The following is a 21310-nucleotide window of genomic DNA, read 5'->3' on the forward strand; positions in this document are numbered from 1 at the left end:
GGTCCCTAGGCTAACCCCATCTCCACCACCGACCAACAGACCTGTATCTCTCTCTGGGTATCGTTAAGTGATCTCTAAACTCTGACAGCACAGGATTTTAAAATGTGGTTTGCTGTTTCTGTTTTGTTCCCGCTAAGGTTCTGGCTCTACATTTACCAGCTATATAACTTTGACCCAGCTATATAACCTTGGGTATGTTATTTAACCTCCCTGAGCCTCAGTCCTCTTTTCTATAAAATGGGATAAAAGTACCTACCTCACAGGGTTACTAGAGGATTAAATGAGAATCTCTGTGAAGTAGTTTTCAGAGTACCCAAGAAATAGAAGTTAACTTCATGGTAAGAGTATTAATACCAATAATGTACCGCTAATTTAAAAATTCCAACTATATTTAGGGCAGTCACTTGGGATACTCAATTGGTTTTTCTGATCTTTTTTTTCTCTTTGAGGAAGATTAGCCCTGAGCTAACATCTGCCACCAATCTTCCTCTTTTTTGCTGAGGAAGACTGGCCCTGAGCTAACATCCGTGCCCATCCTTCTCCACTTTATATGTGGGACACCTGCCACAGCACGGCCCAACAAGCAGTGCCATGTCCGCACCCGGGATCCGAACCAGCAAACCCTGGGCCGCAGAAGCGGAATGTGCAAACTCAACCACTGTGCCACTGGGCCAGCCGCTTTGTTCTTTGTTCTTAAGCGCAGAATTCATATTCAGAATTCTCAAATGAAAATTTAATTCTTGGGAAGGCTAACGGGAAGAACTGGTGCACTCTCCCCAGAGGAACAGAGGCAAGACGGGGCGGCCTGGCGCACGGGCTGGATCCCAGCTCTGTCACTGCCTCCTCCCCAAGGTTTTGGCAAAAGGCAAACCTACTCTGGTTAACACATGAGAGGACAGAATTTGCCCCATTCACCTCATATTTCTGTCCTTGGGGACAGACTGAGCCTGAAGCTGATCTGTGCTCTCCACCAACGTTTCACTCTAGTGCAGTTCCCATCACAGCAGTCGAATGCCCCAGCGACAGCCAGGAATGCTTTAACTTCGCACAATGGGGAAGGGCAGGTGCGAGAACTGGGGTCTGATCCAGGCAGCGACTCGCCCTCCTGGCCTTCACTCTGGAGCTTTGTAAAGCGAGGCGATGCTATCAGCCCTTAACTCATTTTCTGCCCTGGCACATTGTGATGACAAAACAAGACAGCAGGTTGGAAAGCAGGCCGAGGAAGCAGAGATTGCTCAGAAACAGGTGGCCTTAGTAGGAGCCTGGGTTTTAGGCCTGGCTCCGCCATGAACTCCCTCTGTGGCTTTAGGCAAATCATCCTCCTGAGGCTCAGTCTGTCTGTGAATAAGGATGCCAGACAAGATCCTCAAAGTCCTTTCCAACTCTAAAATATAAATAATATCCTAGTGGATCTGAGGAAAGCTGAGGCTTTAGCAGCCAAATTTTCTTCACTTTAAGTGGAAATAATTCCTGTGTGGACAGAGATTATGACCCCTTTTCAAGAATAAAGTGGTATCTGACCATCCCCACTCTGCTTACCGAGCTGCCCCCTGCCAGCCCCAAGCCTGCTCCCACAGGGCCCTGCACACAGCGCCCAGGGAGTGGGCCACCAACAGACTCCATGTCTCTTCTCAGAGCCAGTGGGGAAGGGTCCCCAGGTGGTGGCAAGAGGACTCGGCAGCGCCTGGGATTTCCTTACCACCTCGTCTTCATCCTCCTCCTCGGGCTGTGCTTTGGGTCTCAGAACTTTCAGAGTTGCCCCTTTAAACAGTTCATCGTCTTCATCCCCAGAGAGACTGAAAAATCAAGAAGATCAAGTCAGAAAATGCTGTTCCTGCTCCAGGCCACAGTGCCCACAGGCTCTGGGGTGAGAGGCCAAGAGCTGTGGTAACCACCCAGGAGATCCCATCTCTTCATGGCCTCCCAGTGCTCTGGACTCCCTCCATGACCTGCAGCCAGAGCGAGCTTGTAAGGCTAACTGATCAGACCGCATTGCTCTTCTGCTTAAATCCCTTTTATAGCTTCTCGTTGTACATAAAGTCCAAACTGCTAACAGTGACACAAAATCTCACGTGAATTGGTCCCTACGGAGTTTTTCGACCTCAGCTTAACACCACTCTCCTCCTATTTACTGTCCCTCTTTTAGCTCCTTGATTGTGTCACGTCCCCTCCTTCCGCAGGGCCTCTGCACATGCTGTCCTTGCTTTCTGCCATCTCTCCCTCCCGCTCTCGGCAGGGAAGGCTCCTTTCCAGCCTCAGGTTTCAGTGTAAACGTGACCTTCTCAGAATCCTTCCCTAACCACTCAATCTAAAGTAGAACAACTCCCCCTTTATTCTCTATTATACATCCTGTTTTGTTTTGTTTTTTAAGCACGTATCATATCTTTATAGTATATAAGTATTTGTCTTCCCCACTAGACTATAAGCTCCTTAACTCAGGAACCAACTCTGCCTTGCCTACCACACTATCATGGGGCCTACCACAGAACCTGTGACATAGTAGGTATTGTTGAATAAATACACAAATGAAGGAATGAATAAGTGAACCAGTGAGTCAAGTCAGTTTCTGAGGATGAGTTGCCAGCCCTGGAAAAACCAGAGACAACCTCCACACAGCCACCTTGTTCCTGAAACTCTGCTCCGGGGCACATACCTGGAATGCTGGGTACAGGGGGCTGCTCCTGCAGCTGGAGAACCTGCCTCTGGGTTCGATAACTCCTTGGAGGGACCAGCGGAGCTAGTGACAGCCTCCTCTTTCTTGAGTTCTGGAGGCTGAGGCTCTCCTCCTGGACTTTCAGGCCCTAAGGCCAGTGGGTTCCCCTTCTCGGGGTCTGAAGTCAGGGACAGTCTCGGGGAGCTTTCTTGCTCCCCAACACAGGGATTTCCCAATGGGCTGGCAGCAAGTGTTTCCTCACACTCAGAGTCCACAGTTACAGGGCCCGGAGGCTTCGGGGGAATTGAAGTCGGGGGCCCCAGAGCTCTTTGGGAGGGGATGCAAGCCAGTTCCGGTGGGAGGGAATCACCCTTCATCTCCGAGAGCGCCTCTGCTTCTGAGGGCTCCACTTCTCTTCTCTGTATTTCATCCTGGGGACAGGAGAGGGCCTGAGGAGGCAATGGGAGCACTTCCTCGACTGCATGCTCTGACGACCCCATGGAGGACTCCCGCCTCTCCCTATTCAGGGCTGCTTGAGACAGTCCAGAGCTGGCTGAGACTGACTGCTCCTGGGAAGGTCCTGGAGGCCGCTCCTCTCCTCCTTCCTCTTCTTCATGGCTGCTCTCTCCCTTCTCTCGCTCGTGCTGGTTTAACAGCTGAAGAGTCACCATCTGCTCAAAAGCCAAGGAAGAGGAGATGGTCACTGACAGGAAAACAGCAGCCACTCCTAGCCCTGCAGTCCTTACTGACACAACTGGTCATCTAGTTCAAATGACTGCTTCTTCCTCTCATAGGAGACTGCCCATATCTGTCCAGATAAAAGTCATTCCAGGCATCCCAATTACTGACGAACCGTCATGAATAATTTTTTATTGATGATCCCTTAGAAGGTACTTAGCAACAAGATACCCATTTCAATGCATCAAGCAACCACTGGCTGTACCTTGATTGTATGCATGATGGTTCCCAGAATGGTCCTGCCATCGTAAGATTCCTCCAGTTCAAACTCTCCCCGCAAGTCATGGAATACCTGGTTCATGATCTTCTTGACCTGCATGAAGATGTGGGGAGAGAAAACAGTATCAAAATGCAAGCTGCCAAAATTAAGTGGTAAGGGATGCATGTAAATTCCAGAGAGGGGTCTGCAAGGCTTGAATGAAGCCACTTAGAACTCTGCAGAGGAACACAGCTCGCCATGAACCTCTGAGACACTGCAGGCTGTCACTGTGGCGAGGACAATGTTAAATAATGAGCAGCACTTGACAGGAGGGCCATCAAGGACAGGGAAGCTGTGGTACATGTGCCCAGGGCCGCATTTATTGATGCCTCTCTCCCACCGCGACCACCATTAGAGCTGCCACGGGCTAGGAGATGCTGGGCACACTGTCCACTCCTCTCCCGTGATGGAGAGGCACTTCCCACATCTGCCACAACCTCAGGATAGGGCCCTTTGGGGTTTGACGCCAAAGTGACAGGTTCCAAAGGGTTAATTTTTACTTAAGTCAGACAAGTATTATCTGTATTGCTCAAGTTAAGAAAAAAGTTATCAACACAACAAACTGGCCACATTCTTTCTGAATACCTGACATGCACATTCAATCTCTTGAGATGACACGGTTTGCTGCTTCTTCAAAATACCAGCTCACCTTCTCTGAGGGGTCAGAAGCAGCAGCTTTAACCCCAGACATCTGGGACTTGTTCTTCTCCAGGTCCCTGAGGTGGTGTTCGTTTTGCTCTGTCAGGGCTGTGACTTGGGCCTGGAGGGCTGAGCACTGCAAAATGAACAGATGTGGCTATGCCCTCGGGAACCTGGACTAGAGGTGAAAGTCAGGAACCCCAGGGCGAGGAGAACCATCTAAGAATCATGTGTTAACCTCACAGGGGTTTGCTGCTGTCCACACCAGCCACCCCCACTCCAGGCCTGCTGACTCAGAACATTCTATTTCCTCATCACTCAGTCTCAACTCACAACTTCTCCTCCACTTTCCCAACAAGGCCATTTGCCTCGTTCCTAATCAGGTCAAGAATAAAATGAAAAAAGAGGGGTATAACTCTATTCACACAGCGATATGAACACTGGACATGAGAAACGACCTATTCACTTCTAAGACTGCCTGCCTCATCTCTGAATCACAGATTTTCAGCTGGCTACTTGAAGGAGAAAATGACCTCCAGATATGGGGACTTTCACAGCATGGCCCTAAGCCATCTCCTGTCTCTCTCGTCTTATGCCAGATGGCCCACCATCCCCACGCTCCATCCCATCGGTGCCTTTGCCCAGCATTATCTGCCGCCTTCTCCACCTGACCAAAGCTGCTTGTCCTTCTTTGCTCTGCTTCCCTATGCACTTCCTCTTCTGGGCCTCACAGCACTTAATGCTTCTCTTTCTTTCTCTCTCTCCCCCTTTCTTGACTGTGAGGTTCCTGAGGGCAAAGTTCTTTATAAGCCCTTCTCCTAACACATTGCCTGGAACACAACTGGCACACAATAAGTATTTGCTTAACATATGAAGGATCAAATAATAATGGAAAACATGTTCCAGAACACTATGCTGCTTTTTCTTTTTCTAGGTCACTCACCTGTCAGCCCAAACAAGTATGGGAAAGATTACCGAAGAACTAAGAGCTGAACAAGTCTGGTTTTGTTTTCAAGCTATTAACATCTTTTAGGTTCAAAAGGATCTACAAGACTCAAACAACCTGTTTGCCTCAAATTAACTGGGCTGCCTACGCCCTCTGGCCCAGGAAAACACCTACCTTTTCCTGCAGCTGGAGCAGCTTCTGCTGGTTGGCATCTCTCTGCGCACACACCTCCTGGTACTGCTGCAGGTGTTCATCCTTGGCGGAGGCCAACAGATGTTCACACTTCGCTTCCCACTGGGTCTGTAGCTCAGCCTGTACTAGAGACAGCTGCCAAGAGAGAGTAATCACCATACCTGGGGGATCCAGTCACTCCTAGGGAAGCCCATCTTTTATAAGGCAAAAAAAAGTAAGCTAACAGCCCAGATTTAACAGGGAAACAACCGTCTGAAAGACCTTGATTACTTTGAAAAATACTCCAATCAGATAAAGGTGTGACTGTCCAGACAGTCCCTAGAGGGCAGGGCAATAATGTCATCATACTTTTCGGGGTCCGGCCCTCAGCTTCATAGGTTCAGAAGAAACGTTCCTGTCAAAATTCCCAGAGGTGATCAAACTGAGGGAACCAATTCACTCTAATTAAACATACAAACGTGAATTTATGAACTTACAAGGAGGAAGGCTGCTGTCAAATGGACGAGATCCGGCTGTATCCTGACACTCTCCCTGGTTTACCTGCCTGATTACCTAAATAAATCTCTTCTTTTCAAGGATGATAATGTGCCTGAAGGATGGTGTCTGGTGGTTGACGACACTGGCCTTATCATGTTTGGAATTCTTTGCCCCCCCCACCCCATGTTTTACTTATATAACTAAATTTTCACTAAGCTTTAAAAAAGGAAAGAACATTCTCCATTTGACATCTGGCTTATCTGCATATATCTGGATTGCCTTCTTCCACCTTTCTCCAAAGTGAGAGCATCAACTATGAGAAATGTCAGCCTAAAGAATAAGGAAGCAACTAGAAGCTTTTCTGAGTCCGTCCTGGCTTCCTTTTATTTCCAAAGTGCTTCAGTTTTCCATTACCTGCTCTGCGGTGGCCTGGTCTGTGGACACCCGAGCCTTTTTCAAGAGCTGTCGAAGTTTGTCCAATTCCTCCTGGTAGGACTTGCGAATTTCGTCTATCTCCTCTTCAGCCTGACAGCGCTCTTGAGCTGACTTCTTTTTCCTTTCTGAGAGGTTCTTAGGAACAAGAGAACCATCATCAGCTCTAGCTGTTTTATAGAGGATAAATGAGATGGTGGTGGTGGTGGCAGTTAACCTCAGAGTCCTTATTTCATTTTTAAAAACAACTCAATTTTTAGTTTAATTTTCCCTATATATTTAACATTGTTGGCTACCGGGTGAGAAAAATTGTGACAAGAAGAAGGGAAACAAGAAGAGTTTTATCTACCATTCTATTAAGAGATGGGGAACATCTGAACAGTGGTGAGGAACAGGGAAGTGGGTGGACACCCTGCTGGTAGGAAAATTAATGGATATTCTCTCTTTGGATGGCAGTTTGGCAGTCCTGTGAAAGGACTTTCAAAATACACAAACCCAGAAATTCGACAAATTATAATTTATCTTAAGGAAGCAATAAATCATCTTTACAAAGATTGTGTGTTACACATAGTGGTCACTGCACTGGTATCTATAAGAATGAGATACAGAAAACAGCCAAAAAATCAGAAGGAATGGGTTTTTAAAAACCTAATAAAATCATGGAAGAAACTGGAAATGCAGACCAAGATTTATCCCCTAAAAAAGTGCTAAGCCAAAAGTGCTTTACTAGAGGGTTTTACTGAAACCTCAGAAAATTATTTGTTCTTTTCATAGTTAACCGTTCCAGAACATATAAAAAGAAAGAAATAGTCCCACTTTGTTCAATGGGGCTAGTATTACTCTGATATTAAAATTTTAACACAACAAAAGATACTACACATAAAGTTAAACAGCAAATGAGAAAAATATTTGTAACATCTATCACTGACAAAGGATTAATACCCTTAATAGCGTTTACAAATCAAACTAATATTACAATAGGAAAGAGGGCAAAGGACATTAAAGAGAGAATTCACAGAAAAAATACAAATAGGTATTAAACATATGAAAGCTTTACTACTAACAAAAATACATAGTAAAACAAGATAGCATATTTTACCTATCAGACTATAAAGATTAGAAAAACTGATATATGCAGAGTTGGAAAAAGTACAGAGAAATGGGTTTGCTCACGCAGTGCTGAAGTGTAAGTGAGCACACTTCTTTGAGGGTAATCTGGCAATATTTATTTTAAAAATGTAGATGTGTAGCATTTCCTCTGATCCAGCAATTCTAATTCAAGCAATCCATTTTATGGAAATGCTCAAATGAATTCACAAAAATAGTTATAGTACAAGGATGTCCACAGCAATGCTTGAAAAAATAGAAACAGAAATATCCATCAATAGGCGAATAAATTAATGATACAGCCTCACAGTAGACTACTATGCAGTAGTTAAAAAGAACAATCTCATTCTTATTAGTACATTGTCCATGAGATAAAAAGAAAAGAGCATTAAACATGATCCTACTGTTAATGAATGATATCACTGTACGTTTTGTGTATTATGTTTTAGTGAGTGTATATATGTTTTATACACAGAGTCAACAATCTGGAAGGATAATCATACACAGTTTATAGTTGGTACCTCTAATGCATGAAATTAGCAGGGAAAAAGAAATTTTATTTTTTATTTTATACTTTTCTGTATTATTTGCATTTGTTATAATGAGCACATGCTACTGTTATTTTTAAAAGAAAAATACAATGTTTATTCAACAGTTAATCCTGGCCACTTGGGTCCAACAGAGCAACTTCGGTTGTAGAACTTACCTTCTCCAGAGACTCCTTCTCAGCTCGAAGGTCAGTCAGCTCCTCCTCCAGGGACGTCATCTTAAGTTCCAGCTGTCTCCGGCTTTGCTTTTCACTCTTGAATTTGGACTGTGCTTGCTCAGAGGTTTCTTGGAGCTCTGGGATATACGAGCAGAGAGACTCGGCTGTAGAAGCAGAGCTGCGGTGGGCTATACAGCATCCCAGCAGCTCCTTCAGAGCTGCACTCCCATCTCCCCATCCTACCACACAAGCGTCTTCCACTCACTTCCTTCAGCATCATTTCACTGACCAGCAATAGGTTTACCGAGCCATCAACTGACTCCTCCACCAACCCATATTTATCTCTGTAAACATGTGTCACCTTCTACACATACCAAACGGAAAAGAAATGTTCCAAGCAGTCAGAGACCACCTTCGAACATCACTCCCACAATTCCATTTCAGTCACCATCTCAACATACCACACAGATCTTTGTGTATTAGTATTGGTCCAGGCCCTTTCTCACTGCCTGGCGAAGATATTCTCAACTTTCTTGGTAGCTCAGACATTCTACCAGGAGTTTACTTTCAAAACGTCCCCTCTCAAATAAAGCAATTTGGCATATTTCTTAAAATATAACACATCAAAATTAATTTTGTTTGGAAAATTTTTGAGACCCTTAAGGTGCTCTTGCAGAAATTATCCTAGGGCACCACACAAACAGAAGAGGATATCTGTATGACATTCAAATCTAAGACTATCCCTCATGGGTACCCATGTGATGCTCTAAAATGGAAGGGATTTATCTTCAAGGTATCAGTTTACCAAGTGACATCTGTGTTTTTTAGCTTTCTTTTCATGCAAGTCAACTTGGCTTCTTCCCGACTCGGCTGCTGCTCCAGCTACACCCCGCCCACTGGTCCCATCTGTGCCTCCCACATTTGTTTCTATACACTGAGGCGGATGAATCAACATGCTGGTCTTCACAAATCTTCACTCAAATCCCCATGTCTTGAGCAGCACCTCTGGCCGGGCACTGAACTTACACTAATTTGGAGGAAAGGACTTCACAAAGATGAGCAAGACGCCATCTTTGCCCTCCAGAGGCTTGCATTCACCAGGAAAAACAGACACATAAATAGCACTTATCAAAGGCTAACTCTGCTAATGGTCATCATAATGCATTCAGAGACAAGAAGGATTTTAAAGGAGATCAAATATTCTAGAAAAAACTGGGAAACTTTCTGAAAGAGGCATATTTTGGAGAGAAGTGAAGGTAAGTATTAGTGACGGTGAGCACACCAAGTCCAGAGAACAGGAGGAATAAAAAGCAAGACAGGAACTGCAGGATGTGCTGAAGCAGCAGCAGGCTGATTAATAAGCCCAGAGCCAGGAGGAACTGAGCAACGGAACAGGAAAAAGCCAAGCTGGAGAGGCCCTGAGTGCCGGGCTGAAGGGCTGCGATCCACCCTCTAGGAAAGAGGCAACCACCACAGGAAGCACCTCCTCCTGAAGTGTCGACTTCCACTGAGCCACGAGTTCCAGGAACACACGAACTCGTCCAGGCCTGTGAGGCCAGTTACAGTACCAAAGATACTGAAGGCGACACTCTCCCAAACAAAGCGGAACTGCGGCCACTGATCAACTCTAAATGCACAGTCAGTTCTGTTGTTGTCCCTTATGTCAATCATGTAGGTTTACACTGGTCCACCTTGATTTTTGGCTCAGTCCTTCACAAACTTCCTGAGCGTTATGCCAAACGGCCTGGGAGGAAGGAAACTGCTGAATTCCTTAAGTTTAAAAGGTCAAAGTCCCAGCCCCTCCACCATGGACATACCCGAGAGCTCTGCCTGCAGTTTGGCAAGCTGGCCCCGGAGGAGGTCTGTCTCCTTCAAGCTGTTGGTCAGCTGCAGCTGCAGCTCGGTTTCCCTCTTTTGGTGAGCAGTCATTTTCAGCTGCAGATGAGAGACCTGTGCGGTGGCTGCTGCTAACTCTTCTGTCACCTTGGCCTGAATAAGTAACAAAGCATGATGTCACTTTAAACATGGGTGTTCCTTGTCTCTAAGTGAAGACCTGACCTCACATACTCCATGCTGACTGAACCGGTAGGAAGCGAGCTCAGGCCACCTTCAATCTGTATTAAACCAAAATTACGCCTTCATAATCTGCAAAGTCTCTGACTCAGGAATTCCTTTGCAGAAATTTGTCCTTAGGAAATATTAAGCAAGATTACAAAAACCTGCTACAAGGATGTTCAATACAGCACTGTCTATAGTTGAAAAAGAATGAAAAAATGCTGAAAAATGGGCTTAAGCAAATTATGATACATCTATCCTATACGCAAATATTAGAATGGTGCTGTGAAGGAACAGTTAATGGCATGGGATACAGTCACAACCTACTGTTGTGTTACCAACCTGATACATGAGAAATGGTATTCTTGCTGTTTTCTAACTTTTCTACGAACAATATGTATTTTTTTAATAAGAAAAGGATATTTTAAAATTTAAACTGAATGCCTCCACTGGCAACCAACTTCTGAGTCTATAATTTCTCCGTAGTAGTACTATAATGTAAAGATCAGACACGTGAGAGTAATTGCTTTGGAGGTTCTTAGAAGAACACAGCAAATAAAGAAGGGAATCTTTCAACTTTTTTGATTGCTCAATGTATTTTAAATGATGCTCTGTACTAGCCGAACAGGAGCTGATGAAACCAAAATGACGACCCTGGAAAACCCTCTAATGATATTCTGTGTATTAAGGGTGATGATACAAATGATGATGACAAGAATGGTCAATAAACAGGAAGGGTAAACACATACCAAACACCACACTCGCTGCACCTGCACTGATGAGACGACAGGAAGGGCCGTGAGGGGCTGCTCCACTGCCGACTAGTCTGATTTTTGGACAGCCACATATTTACGGGGTTGGCCTGTCTCTCCTGTGCTGTGACACTGCTACCACCCTACTCCTCCTACACTATTATACTTGACACACAGTGTTACAGTTGTCCACTTTCTTATGACACTGGTCCCTTCTTAGGGTATTGACTGTGCGCACCACAGTTTTAAACTTATTTATTCCAAAGCCTTTGTAAGTTTTCTGGCTTTCATTCAAAATCCGATATTTTGGTTCTCCTAAAGGTGGGGAAATAAAACAAATTAAAACTGTATATGAAATAAAAAGAAATATGCTATGAATGAGTATCTGTGAGTACAGTGACAAAGACTCTCTCCGGGACCAACCTTCAGGCAGGCTCCTCTGAGCCCTTGACCTTCCATCCTGTCTTCGGCCTGACCAGGCCCAGTTTTAACACAAATCCTGCTGAGTCAGTTTAGAGAGAATCTCTCCCTTAGATATCTGATCACGTTCTTCATGCCCCACCTTTGACAGCTAAGGCCTGTCTTTAGCAAGAATCCTATTAGGTCAGGTTAGACGAATCCCCCCATCCATGATGTCTCCTCTTGGTAATTTTCCATCCACTGACCCCCTCACCCTGCTCCTTAGCTATAAATCCCCCACGTGCCCTTACTGTATTTGGAGTTGAGCCCAATCTTTCTCCCCTACTGCAACAGTCTTGAATAACGTCTTCCTTACTCTTTTAATAAGTATCAGAATTATTTTTCTTCAACAATATGCCACCTTTAGAGTGAGCTCTACGACACTTATTTTTGCTGTTCAGCAGCCTCAGGTTTTCACTGTTAAACACAGAGGACAATGGCAGCTAGAACTTCCAGAAAGAAGAGGGGTTTTCATCTGCCCCAAGTAGAATAAGTTTTACTCACTGTCCTGCCCAAATGGCCTAATGGACACTGAACTAACACAATGCTCAGAGAGCTCTGCATCTACTCGTGGCTCGAGAGTTCACTAATATCGAGCGAGGATCACTTGCACAAGGGCTTGCAGAGGCTAAGACCACTGGAGGGGATGAATCCCAGAGGTCAGGCAGTGGGATGATGGTCACTCTCTCACCAAAGGACAAGCAGAGTGGAAAGTCACTCAAAAGCTCTTTTTATCTCAGGTCCTTATATAGAAAGGCCTATTAGAAGCGTGAAAAATAATACTCTCAATCAGACACGCATGTATGTGCATAGAGAAAACAGTGAAAGGATGAATAATACATTCACAATGGTGATCTTTGAGTGGGAGGATTATGGGCAAATTATATTTTATGCTTGGTTACCTGTATTTTCTAAATTTTCTAGAATGAACAGATACAACTTTTAGAATCAGAAAAAAGTATGTGTGAATACATATATGTGTGTGTATGATTCTAATTTTTTTAAAAAGTAAAGGTTGGCAACATCAAGTCAGAAAGGAAAATACCAAAAACATACACGATGGATGGGATGGCTGCCTGGTTCCCACCCTGGGTCAAATTCTGTTGTTGACATGGAGAGCTGGGGAAAGAAAGCAACAACAAGAACCACCAAGAATTCGGAAAAACAAGTGAAAAAAACATTCAAGTTAAAAGCAGAAAAATGGTACCAAAGAGAGACCGTAAAGTGACAAAGGAAAAAGCTGACTGGAAGTGAGACCCTGGGCAAGTCTTCTACTCTTTCTGGGCCTCAGTTTGCCCTTTGTAAAATAGGAAGGTTAAACTAGATGACCTCTAAATAGCTCTTCCAGTTTTACCATTAGCCCATGGTTTCATGTGGAAATATTAACTCTGTCAGAGAGAAAAACGATTAATTTCATTTGCCATATCATATATTCATCGAGCACTTAACCATAAGTTTATGAGTTGTGTTTGAAGGCAGAGAACTGCCTCCAGGGATGAAAGGACCTTAATTAGCACCCTTTAAGAGGAGAGACCACAGGGAAGACTGTTAAGTAATTAAGAAATGGATCAAAAGAAAAACAGGGGAGAGTCGAGGCTTGCAAAGTTTCACTGAAATAAAGGTGAGCAAGCGAAGCATGTGGTACTTGGCATCTGACTCATCAAGCACAGTCATACTCAGCCCAGGAGATGCTCTCCAACAGACATGCGTAAAGCATGGCGCCGGAACCTAGTGGGGGGCTGACAGATGTTAGCTGTTATTACTGTTGTAACCACTGCTGTTTTTGCTATTACAAACAAGAGCATCTACCAGGTTCAATGCACTGTGCCAGACGCTTTTGGAGTTTATCAATATGAAACATTTGGGTGGATTAATAAGCTAATTCAGGGGGTTGGCAAACTGACCCACAGGCCTGCAGCCTGTTTTTGTAAATAAAGTTTGAATGGAACACACCCCACTGATAGTCCACATGAGAATCACATGGTGAACTGACTAAAAACAAAGGCGCCCGGCTGCCACCTCCAGAGATTGTGGCAAAAGGAATCACTGACAAGAGTTGTGACTCCTCCCTGGCTGTGTATCAGAATCAAGGGGAGTTTTTCTAAGTTCAGATTCGGACCTTGGCTAAATACGTTGAATTAGAACCTCAAGGTGAGGTTTAAGAATATTTGTTTTTAATCAAGCTCCTCAAGTGATTGTGAGGCAGCCAGACTGGTGTTTGGGAACCCACTGATCTAGAATAAGCTATAGTAATCATTTTAGACTTGAACAGTAACAGCTAGATGAAACAACATATTTGGGTACCCCTGCTAGGCCTAAGGACTAAAAAAAAAAATGGAAGAGAGAGAAAATAAAAGTAGAGGAAGGAGAAATAGCAGTAAAGAGTGCATTCAGTGTGGAGTGGTGAAATGACTCCATTACTATTTAATGATACCAATGTCACAGGCTGCCGATCTTGGCCTAGACATTAGAGGTCAGCCACAACAAACGGGATGGTGAAAAGTAGCAATGGGAAAGAATCAAGTTGAGGACTGGACAGAGCTGGGCAGGGCAAGGCATTGCTTATTTGAGGATAAAGGGTCAAAGATACTACTTGCCAGGATACTTGCCAGTTCTCTACTTGCGGAGAGAACGCAAAGAATGTTAGCATGAGGCAGAAGTAAGGAGTCCTCATCATTACCAGAACATGAGAAAGCAAGTAAACCCCACAAGTTACACAGTGCGTTCCACCCAACTCTTCACGTTTTCAAAAACAATTCAAATACAAAATATAAACTATTTCTCAAACCTCTGGGAAAACAGCAGATGAAAGGGTTGAGAAATGCCACTTGAGAAGTGGAAGCCCAAACAGGGAATCCATTCCGGATAAACAGTGTCACCGGAGCAAAGACAGGAGGAACGGGCTTCAGAATCAGCTGATCCCCACCCAAGACCGACTAGAGTCTTCCTCACGCGACTCCAGGAAGAGGTCAAATTTCCTGATTCTAAACTGACTGAAGTCAAACAGCAGTACTTTACTGTTTTTAAAAGACTGGCACCTGAGCCAACAACTATTGCCAATCTTCTTTTTTTGGTATTTTTTTTCTGCTTTTCTCCCCCAAATCTCCCCAGTACATAGTTGTATATTTCAGTTGTGGGTCCTTCTAGTTGTGGCATGTGGGATGCCAGCTCAGCATGGCCCGATAAGCGGTGCCATGTCTGCGCCCAGGATCTGAACCCGCGAATTCCTGGGCCACCGAAGTGGAGTGTGCAAACCTAACAACTCGGCCACAGGGCCAGCCCCAAACAGCAGTACTTTAAAAAGCTCTGGCAGACTCAGATGAAGGAACAAACTAAACAACCTCAAATTTCACTAAAAACACTTGTTATGTGCCATAACAGGAATTGTCTGACTAGTTTCTAAAAAGCCGTATAATTCTTACCTCAATTAAATTACTCAGATGAGTGATAGTTTTTGAGTCAACTCATTGCAAAGCGTATTATAAAACAGACTCTGGGTGGTAGATATATTGAAACCTGTCAGAAGATATCTAGTTCTCTTCCCAATGATGGCAAAAACTCTGCTGAAAGCAGACTGGTAAGTACGTACACAAGCCCACTCCTTAGCTCTACACATCCTGACGGGCTTTCTCTCCCCAGTTACTTTACCTTCTCCTGCTCAGCATGCAATACTCTTGCCTGTGTGTTTTCTGTGGCTGTTTGAAGTGAGTTGTTCCTCTTCTCCATCATCAGGTTACTCTGCTCAACATATCTGAAATAAATAGGGGAAAAGTCAACATTTATCAAGCACTGAATGTATACCAGGCACAACCCAATGCACACTCAGTCCTTACAACACTGGCTCCTATATCTTCATCAAAAACAATCTGAAAGCATTTGGTTTTCCTTACATCTGCAGCCATCAAATTTGGAGGCAGGAATCTGAACCAGAGGTGAAGTGATTTGCAGAATGAAGAGGAGAGGAATTTGAAGCATGTGTGGTATGGGCGGGGTGGGCGGGGGGGAGATGAGAGAGGAAACAGATTGGAGTGAGGCTTCAATGAAGAGGGGAGAAGAAAAGAAAGCCACCCCACACACAAACACAAACACCATGTGGGAGACAAGAGACATTGGAGAAGAGAAATACAGGAGAATGGAGTTTTTTTGTTTGTTTCTTTCTTTGTTTGCTGGGTAAGATTCACCCTATTATGCGACAACTAATATCCATCACCAATCTTCCCTTTTGGCTTGAGGAAGACTCACCCTGAGCTAACATCTGTTGCAAATCTTCCTCTATTTTGTATCTGGGCCACTGCCACAGCATGGCCACTGACTAGCAGCGTAGGTCCCTGCCTGGGAACTGAACCTGGGCTGCCAAAGCAAAGCACACCAAACTTAACCACTAGGCCACCAGGGCTTGCCAGAGAATGATTTTTTAAGTAAATGCTATCTGCTGTGCCATGTTCCCTTGACTCCCCCATAATCTTCAGAAGGAGTTATAAAAATTACAAAATGCTTGGGTTTTATATGGAAATCAGTGAAGTTCTGGTTGAGTTCTGGTTGATAAAATAGAGTCAGCCCACAAAGAAGAGAGAAGAGTTGACAGAGTATTTCTAAGAATTTTCCAAATATTATCACCACTTTTACACATGAGGAAACTAGGGCCAGCAGGAATAAAGAAAATGCCCAAAGCATGTAACAAATGAGGAGCAGAGCCGGGATTCCAACACAGGTCTGCCTTACATCGCAGCCTACTGAGTTCTTTCTACTGAAATAGCTCTCAGAAACATGCAAGAATTCACGTGACAGGCAGGAAACAGAAACAGACATACATATAAACTTCCCTAAATAAACATGTTTGTTTAACTGGGGCATTTACAAGTTAAACCGTTTTGTCCGTCTTAGCCAGTGCCCCGTACCTGTCATTACCTCTGATTTCGTTCAATCAGTTCACTAATCTTGTCGTTCTGTTCTTCTATCCGACTGCTCTTTTCAAAGATCTCTTGCTTCAATCTTTCGTTCTCCTATAAATTCAAAATATATGATGTATAACAAGTTTTTAAGAGAAAAGTGTCAGATAAAAGGGAATCAACTTGAACTGACAGGGGACACTGTTACATATTTTGAGACAAAAAACTAGAACTTATGTCCACAGAGACATAATACTTAAAACAACACATCAAATTATACCTGATGGATACAAATCACTATATCCAATAGATTAAACATAGAAATGGCTATAAAATGAATCAAAATTCTGAAAGATCGTCAAAAAGAAATCTTTCCTTCCGACCAGACAGTGATAAGTTACTTGGATCAAATTAAGCCATAATGGATTTTCCAGAATTTCCCAACTCAGCATAGCATTTATCACGTGCTCTCTGCTTTGGGAGTGGAGGTTTTAAAGAGTAGCACGTCTTGGGAGACTAAAGGGGCAAGACCTGCACGCTGAGTGCTCTGTTCTCAATCACTCTCACCTGAACAATTCGTTGGATGTTGCTCATAATCATGCTTGTTTCCATTGTGACTGACATGCTGGGAATGAGCAGAGAATTGCCAGCACTACGCTTCTGTAACTCATCAACCTGCAAGAGGGGTGCCAGAAAGACTTTGTGAGAAATTTTTAAATGAAGAAATAGAATTTACCCAAAATCTGACCACTTTTTTGAGGTGACTACCCAGTTTCTGAGGCAATCTCTAACGTAACCTAGAGTTTTCTTCTGCTAACTGGATCCCAATATAATAACCAACTTCTAGGGAAATAACTACTAACTACTGTGAATACAGGAAACTCAGGAAGAGTTTACCAAAGCCCTGTTTGTACCCCCGATCACACCCCCACTTTCAACATAGCCCCAACCCTGACTCAGTCACCTTAGTCATGAGATGATCCATTTTATCAGCCACTTTGCTGACTGCCATTCGAATTTCAGTGTTATGTTGCCGGGCTTCAGTCATGAGAAATGAAGCCATGTCACCTGATCCTAAACAGACAGAAACCAAAAAGGAACTTACAAAACTGGAGCAGAGGATATTGTATGAGGCAGCCCTTTCAGCAGAGGAAAGAAAGAAATGAACATTTCCAAATAGTAGGAAATGCTGTAGGTGATTCACACTGTCAGGAGACATAGAGAAGACAGAGGCACAAGAGCTCCAAAGTTAATACCTAAGCCATGCACCTGCAAAGTGCACGAGGGATACAATCTGGTCCAAGGGGACAAGATGCCCACTTTGGTCTGCCATAGCACAGATTGCTTCTCCATTCATCCAGCTGAATGCCAGACATTGTACCAGCTACCAGCGATAGAGAAATGAATAAAATATGGTTCCTGCCCTTGGCAAGCTCACAGTCTGGTGGGGAGACTCACAGGTAAACAGATCATTACAACAGAGTGTTTTAAGTGCAAAAAATGGACCATGTACAAGGTACAAAAGGAGCACACAGAAAAGCCAGATTAACTCTTTGGTGACCCATATACACATTTAAGTCTCTGGGAGGAAAGGAGGAAGGGATGGTGACAATCAGGGAAGGCTTCGCAGTGGAGATGGTAGATTTGATGGTTTCCCAGATAGAGGAGGGGCAGGGCTTCCAGACAAAGGCTGCACCCAGGAAACCCTTACCACTCCAGGACCATAAATTATGTTGTAGGATATATGTGCTTCCTCCTACCACTGTCCTAATACCAAAGGTGGTTACTGTGGCGAAGACAAGCTGCAGAACAAGAAGGCAGGCTACCATCCCAGCTGTTTACATTTCATTTTATCCTTTAACACACGACAACCTCACTTGTCCACGCATGTAAGATATCTGAAAAGTTACCCAAGTAACTGTTCACAACAGTTCCCTGTGGTCAGGGAGTTTTCATGATGGGGGACAGTAATTTTTTACTCTATACCCTTTTGTGTTGTTTGACTTTTTTATAAAAGTATATTATTTTCATAATTTAAAAATTTTAACAAAGTAGCTTTCTTCTGAGATACTGAATACCCACAAACAGCTATCATGCTTTCTCCCAATTTCCTACAATGTTTTACTCTTTTACTATTTTCTGTAAACTCTACAGAGCCACGTGGACAGAGGAATTAAAAAGGGCTGGTGGGAGAAAATGCAAGAAACAAAACACAGACAGTGGGCATGAGGGGTTTTTTAGTATGATGAAAATGTCCTAAAATTGGATTGTGGTGACGGTTGCACAACTTTGTAACTTTACGAAAAAAAATCACTGAATGGTACACTTAAAACCAGTGAACTGTATGGTATGTAAATTACACCTCACAAATCTCTGTAGGGCAGAGATTTATTGGAGTAAAAATGAAAAAAGGATGAGAGGAAGGAAGGTACAGGAAGAGCAGAAGACGAGAAACCAAACCCCCTACCTTGAAAATGGGGAGCCTGAGAGAGTGGCGCTGGGTACAAGGGCCGAACGGGCTGCAGCTGGGAGGTGACGGCTGATGCCTGGGGATAGGCGTAGGCCTGCATACCTGCATAGGGCTGAGAAAATGCCAAGGGACAGCCAGTTTATAAAACATTCATACCTCTCTTTTTTGCTTAATTTGTCTTTGATGGAATAAAATGGATAAGCTGGAAGGAGACTCAAATTTATTGAAGCTGGAGATGGATGAGCTCAGGGTTTGGTACTGGATAATAATTGCAGCAGGAAAGCTACCTATGTGATCCAGTGGTACCCAGTCACTGAAGCCCTACCCAGAAAGTAAGGGGAGGGGGTCTCAGGCCACTCTCCGGTCCTCTGGTGATATGATTTAATTAAGCAGGAATTCAGCCATCGGGCCTATTGATGGTCTAAGAAATTTTAAAACTAAGCAAACTCTGCTTAATTTCCATTCAGGTAAAAGGAGAGGAGTTCACTGAGATTCCAAATTAAATCCACCAGTTTTCAAAGGCTGCCTCTCCCCTGCTAGATCCTGATGCTTTCCTGTGTGGCCAAGAGCTCTCAGTTTCCTCTGAGCTTTGGTCACCCCAACTATAAAATGAAAATAAGAATACCACTTCTTAGGGTTGTTGTACGGACTAAAGGAAGTGATATATAGGTAAAGTTTCTAACAGCTCGTAAGCGCCTGGCAGATAGTAAATGCTCTATAAACAGCAGCTATCATTTTAATGATGATGGTTATTCTTCCTTGAATTAAGGAAATCCAGTTCACTTCCAAGGACAGACATAACAACCCATCCATTATTTAAAAAGAAAGGAAAAAAAAAAATCTTAGGGGCCAGCCCCATGGCCGAGTGGTTAAGTTGGCACACTCCGCTTCGGCAGCCCAGGGTTTTGCCAGTTCAGATCCTGGGCACAGACATGGCACTGCTCATCAGACCATGCTGAGGCAGCATCCCACATAGCAAAAGCAGAAGGACCAACAACTACAATATACAACTATGTACTGGGGGTTTTGAGCAGAAGAAGGAGAAGAAAAAAAAAAGAAGATTGGCGACAGAAGTTAGCTCAAGTGCCAATCTAAAAAAGAAAATCTTAGGCGGCCAGCCTGGTGGCACAGCGGTTAAGTTCATATGTTCCGCTTCGGTGGCCTGGGGTTCACCAGTTTGGATCCCGGGCACAGAACTACACACCACTTATCAAGCCATGCTGTGGCAGGTGTCCCACAGATAAAATAGAGAAAGATGGGCACAGACGTTAGCTCAGGGTCGAGCTTCCTCAGCAAAAAGAGGAGGATTGGTGGCAGATGTTAGCTCAGGGCTAATCTTCCTCAAAAAAAAAAAAAATCTTAGTCTATACAGATACTAACTCTCCACTAGGGAGTGGGGAGAGGGTAAGGTGAAACTTTTCTCGATTCTGATACACCCTGTCCTAGTGGGGCATAGCCTGCCCACCAATGCTTCCACTCCTCCATTACGAATTACCACGGAAGCAAGGGCCTGTTACCACTGGGAGTACGTCTTATCCGTCAAATGTGTCAGGACAGAAGAAAAGGTTCACTATCCTGGCAACAGTCAGCAGAGAGAGACAGGCTGCTGCCACTGTCTTCTGTGAAACCAGGAAAAACCTACTTTAAGAAATCACTTTTGGAGGATAACTAGATTGCAGAATTCAGCTGTGTGTTCCATAGTCTCCACTTTCAACTCATAACCATTCTGCTGAGTTATTTGATAGAAAAGAACACCAGAGACTTGAATACATACCCTTCAACCAGACATGTGTGAAAAGGAGAGGAACAAATGTTGGTTGGGCCTCTACTACGGGCCAGGCCTGGAACCAGGTGCTCTGCTCGTTCTCTCATTTAATCTTTACAACAACCTGTAAGGAAGGTAATCCTTTGCCTGGTTTAGAGATGAGCAAGTGGTGGTTCCAGAAGAGGAAAAATCATAAACTCTAACTGTGGGGAACGGCTACTGTACGAACGGGGCAGGAAGAAGAAAAGAGACTGACTAGTACCGTAATAAATTAAAACTTTTAATTGATACGGCTTTAAAATGTTATTACCTGAAAGGACTGGGCATTTCCAGATACAGCTGAGTGGGAATCGAGAGGCGCAACTTGCATTAAGGCAGCAGAGGGTGCTTGGAGCCCAGAAACAGACGACTGAGGTGCTAAGAGAAAGCAAGAAGTTTTCACTGTCATCCACCCCTTGCTTCTTGGTACAAGTCCAGACCAGCACCTCACACACCATCATGCTTCAGACTTGACCACTTTTCTCACCTAGTCCCCTAAAACCAACTCTACTGGAGTCTCAGCAATGGGCTAGTAGAAGGATATTGGGTGTTCTCAGGTCCACGTGACTCAGGCCTATGATCCCATTAGCTGGCAGGAAGTGTAGAATGACATACAGGGAGATGTCTTATCAGCTGAATGCAGATTTCCAAAACTGATGATGCAACAGCAGGAGACACAGCAAGCAGACCAAACACACCTCCAGGTCTGAAAATGCCCTACCCAGGGACAAA

General features: G+C 44.1%; 1 protein-coding gene across 4 annotated transcripts in view; it reads right to left on the reverse strand.

Annotated features, from left to right (window-relative positions):
* Positions 1-21310, reverse strand: part of FKBP15 (FKBP prolyl isomerase family member 15) — a 53182-nt gene that overhangs the window by 1517 nt on the left and 30355 nt on the right. For 2 of the 4 annotated variants that reach the window (XM_070595078.1, XM_070595076.1), the window contains exons 14-27: positions 20850-20956; positions 18772-18886; positions 17269-17378; positions 16872-16979; positions 16324-16418; positions 15094-15166; positions 9967-10138; positions 8150-8286; positions 6319-6474; positions 5410-5562; positions 4300-4425; positions 3597-3704; positions 2654-3324; positions 1700-1796 (exon numbers count right to left, since the gene is read on the reverse strand). In XM_070595078.1, the coding sequence (XP_070451179.1) occupies positions 1700-1796; positions 2654-3324; positions 3597-3704; positions 4300-4425; positions 5410-5562; positions 6319-6474; positions 8150-8286; positions 9967-10138; positions 15094-15166; positions 16324-16418; positions 16872-16979; positions 17269-17378; positions 18772-18886; positions 20850-20956 (2228 nt within the window). Of the gene's footprint in view, positions 1-1699; positions 1797-2653; positions 3325-3596; positions 3705-4299; positions 4426-5409; positions 5563-6318; positions 6475-8149; positions 8287-9966; positions 10139-15063; positions 15167-16323; positions 16419-16871; positions 16980-17268; positions 17379-18771; positions 18887-20849; positions 20957-21310 lie in introns of all 4 variants that reach the window. The other 2 variants (XM_070595077.1, XM_008541754.2) reach the window with 1 other exon arrangement.

The sequence above is a fragment of the Equus przewalskii genome, chromosome 26 (assembly GCF_037783145.1).
Source record: "Equus przewalskii isolate Varuska chromosome 26, EquPr2, whole genome shotgun sequence".
NCBI lineage: Eukaryota > Metazoa > Chordata > Mammalia > Perissodactyla > Equidae > Equus > Equus przewalskii.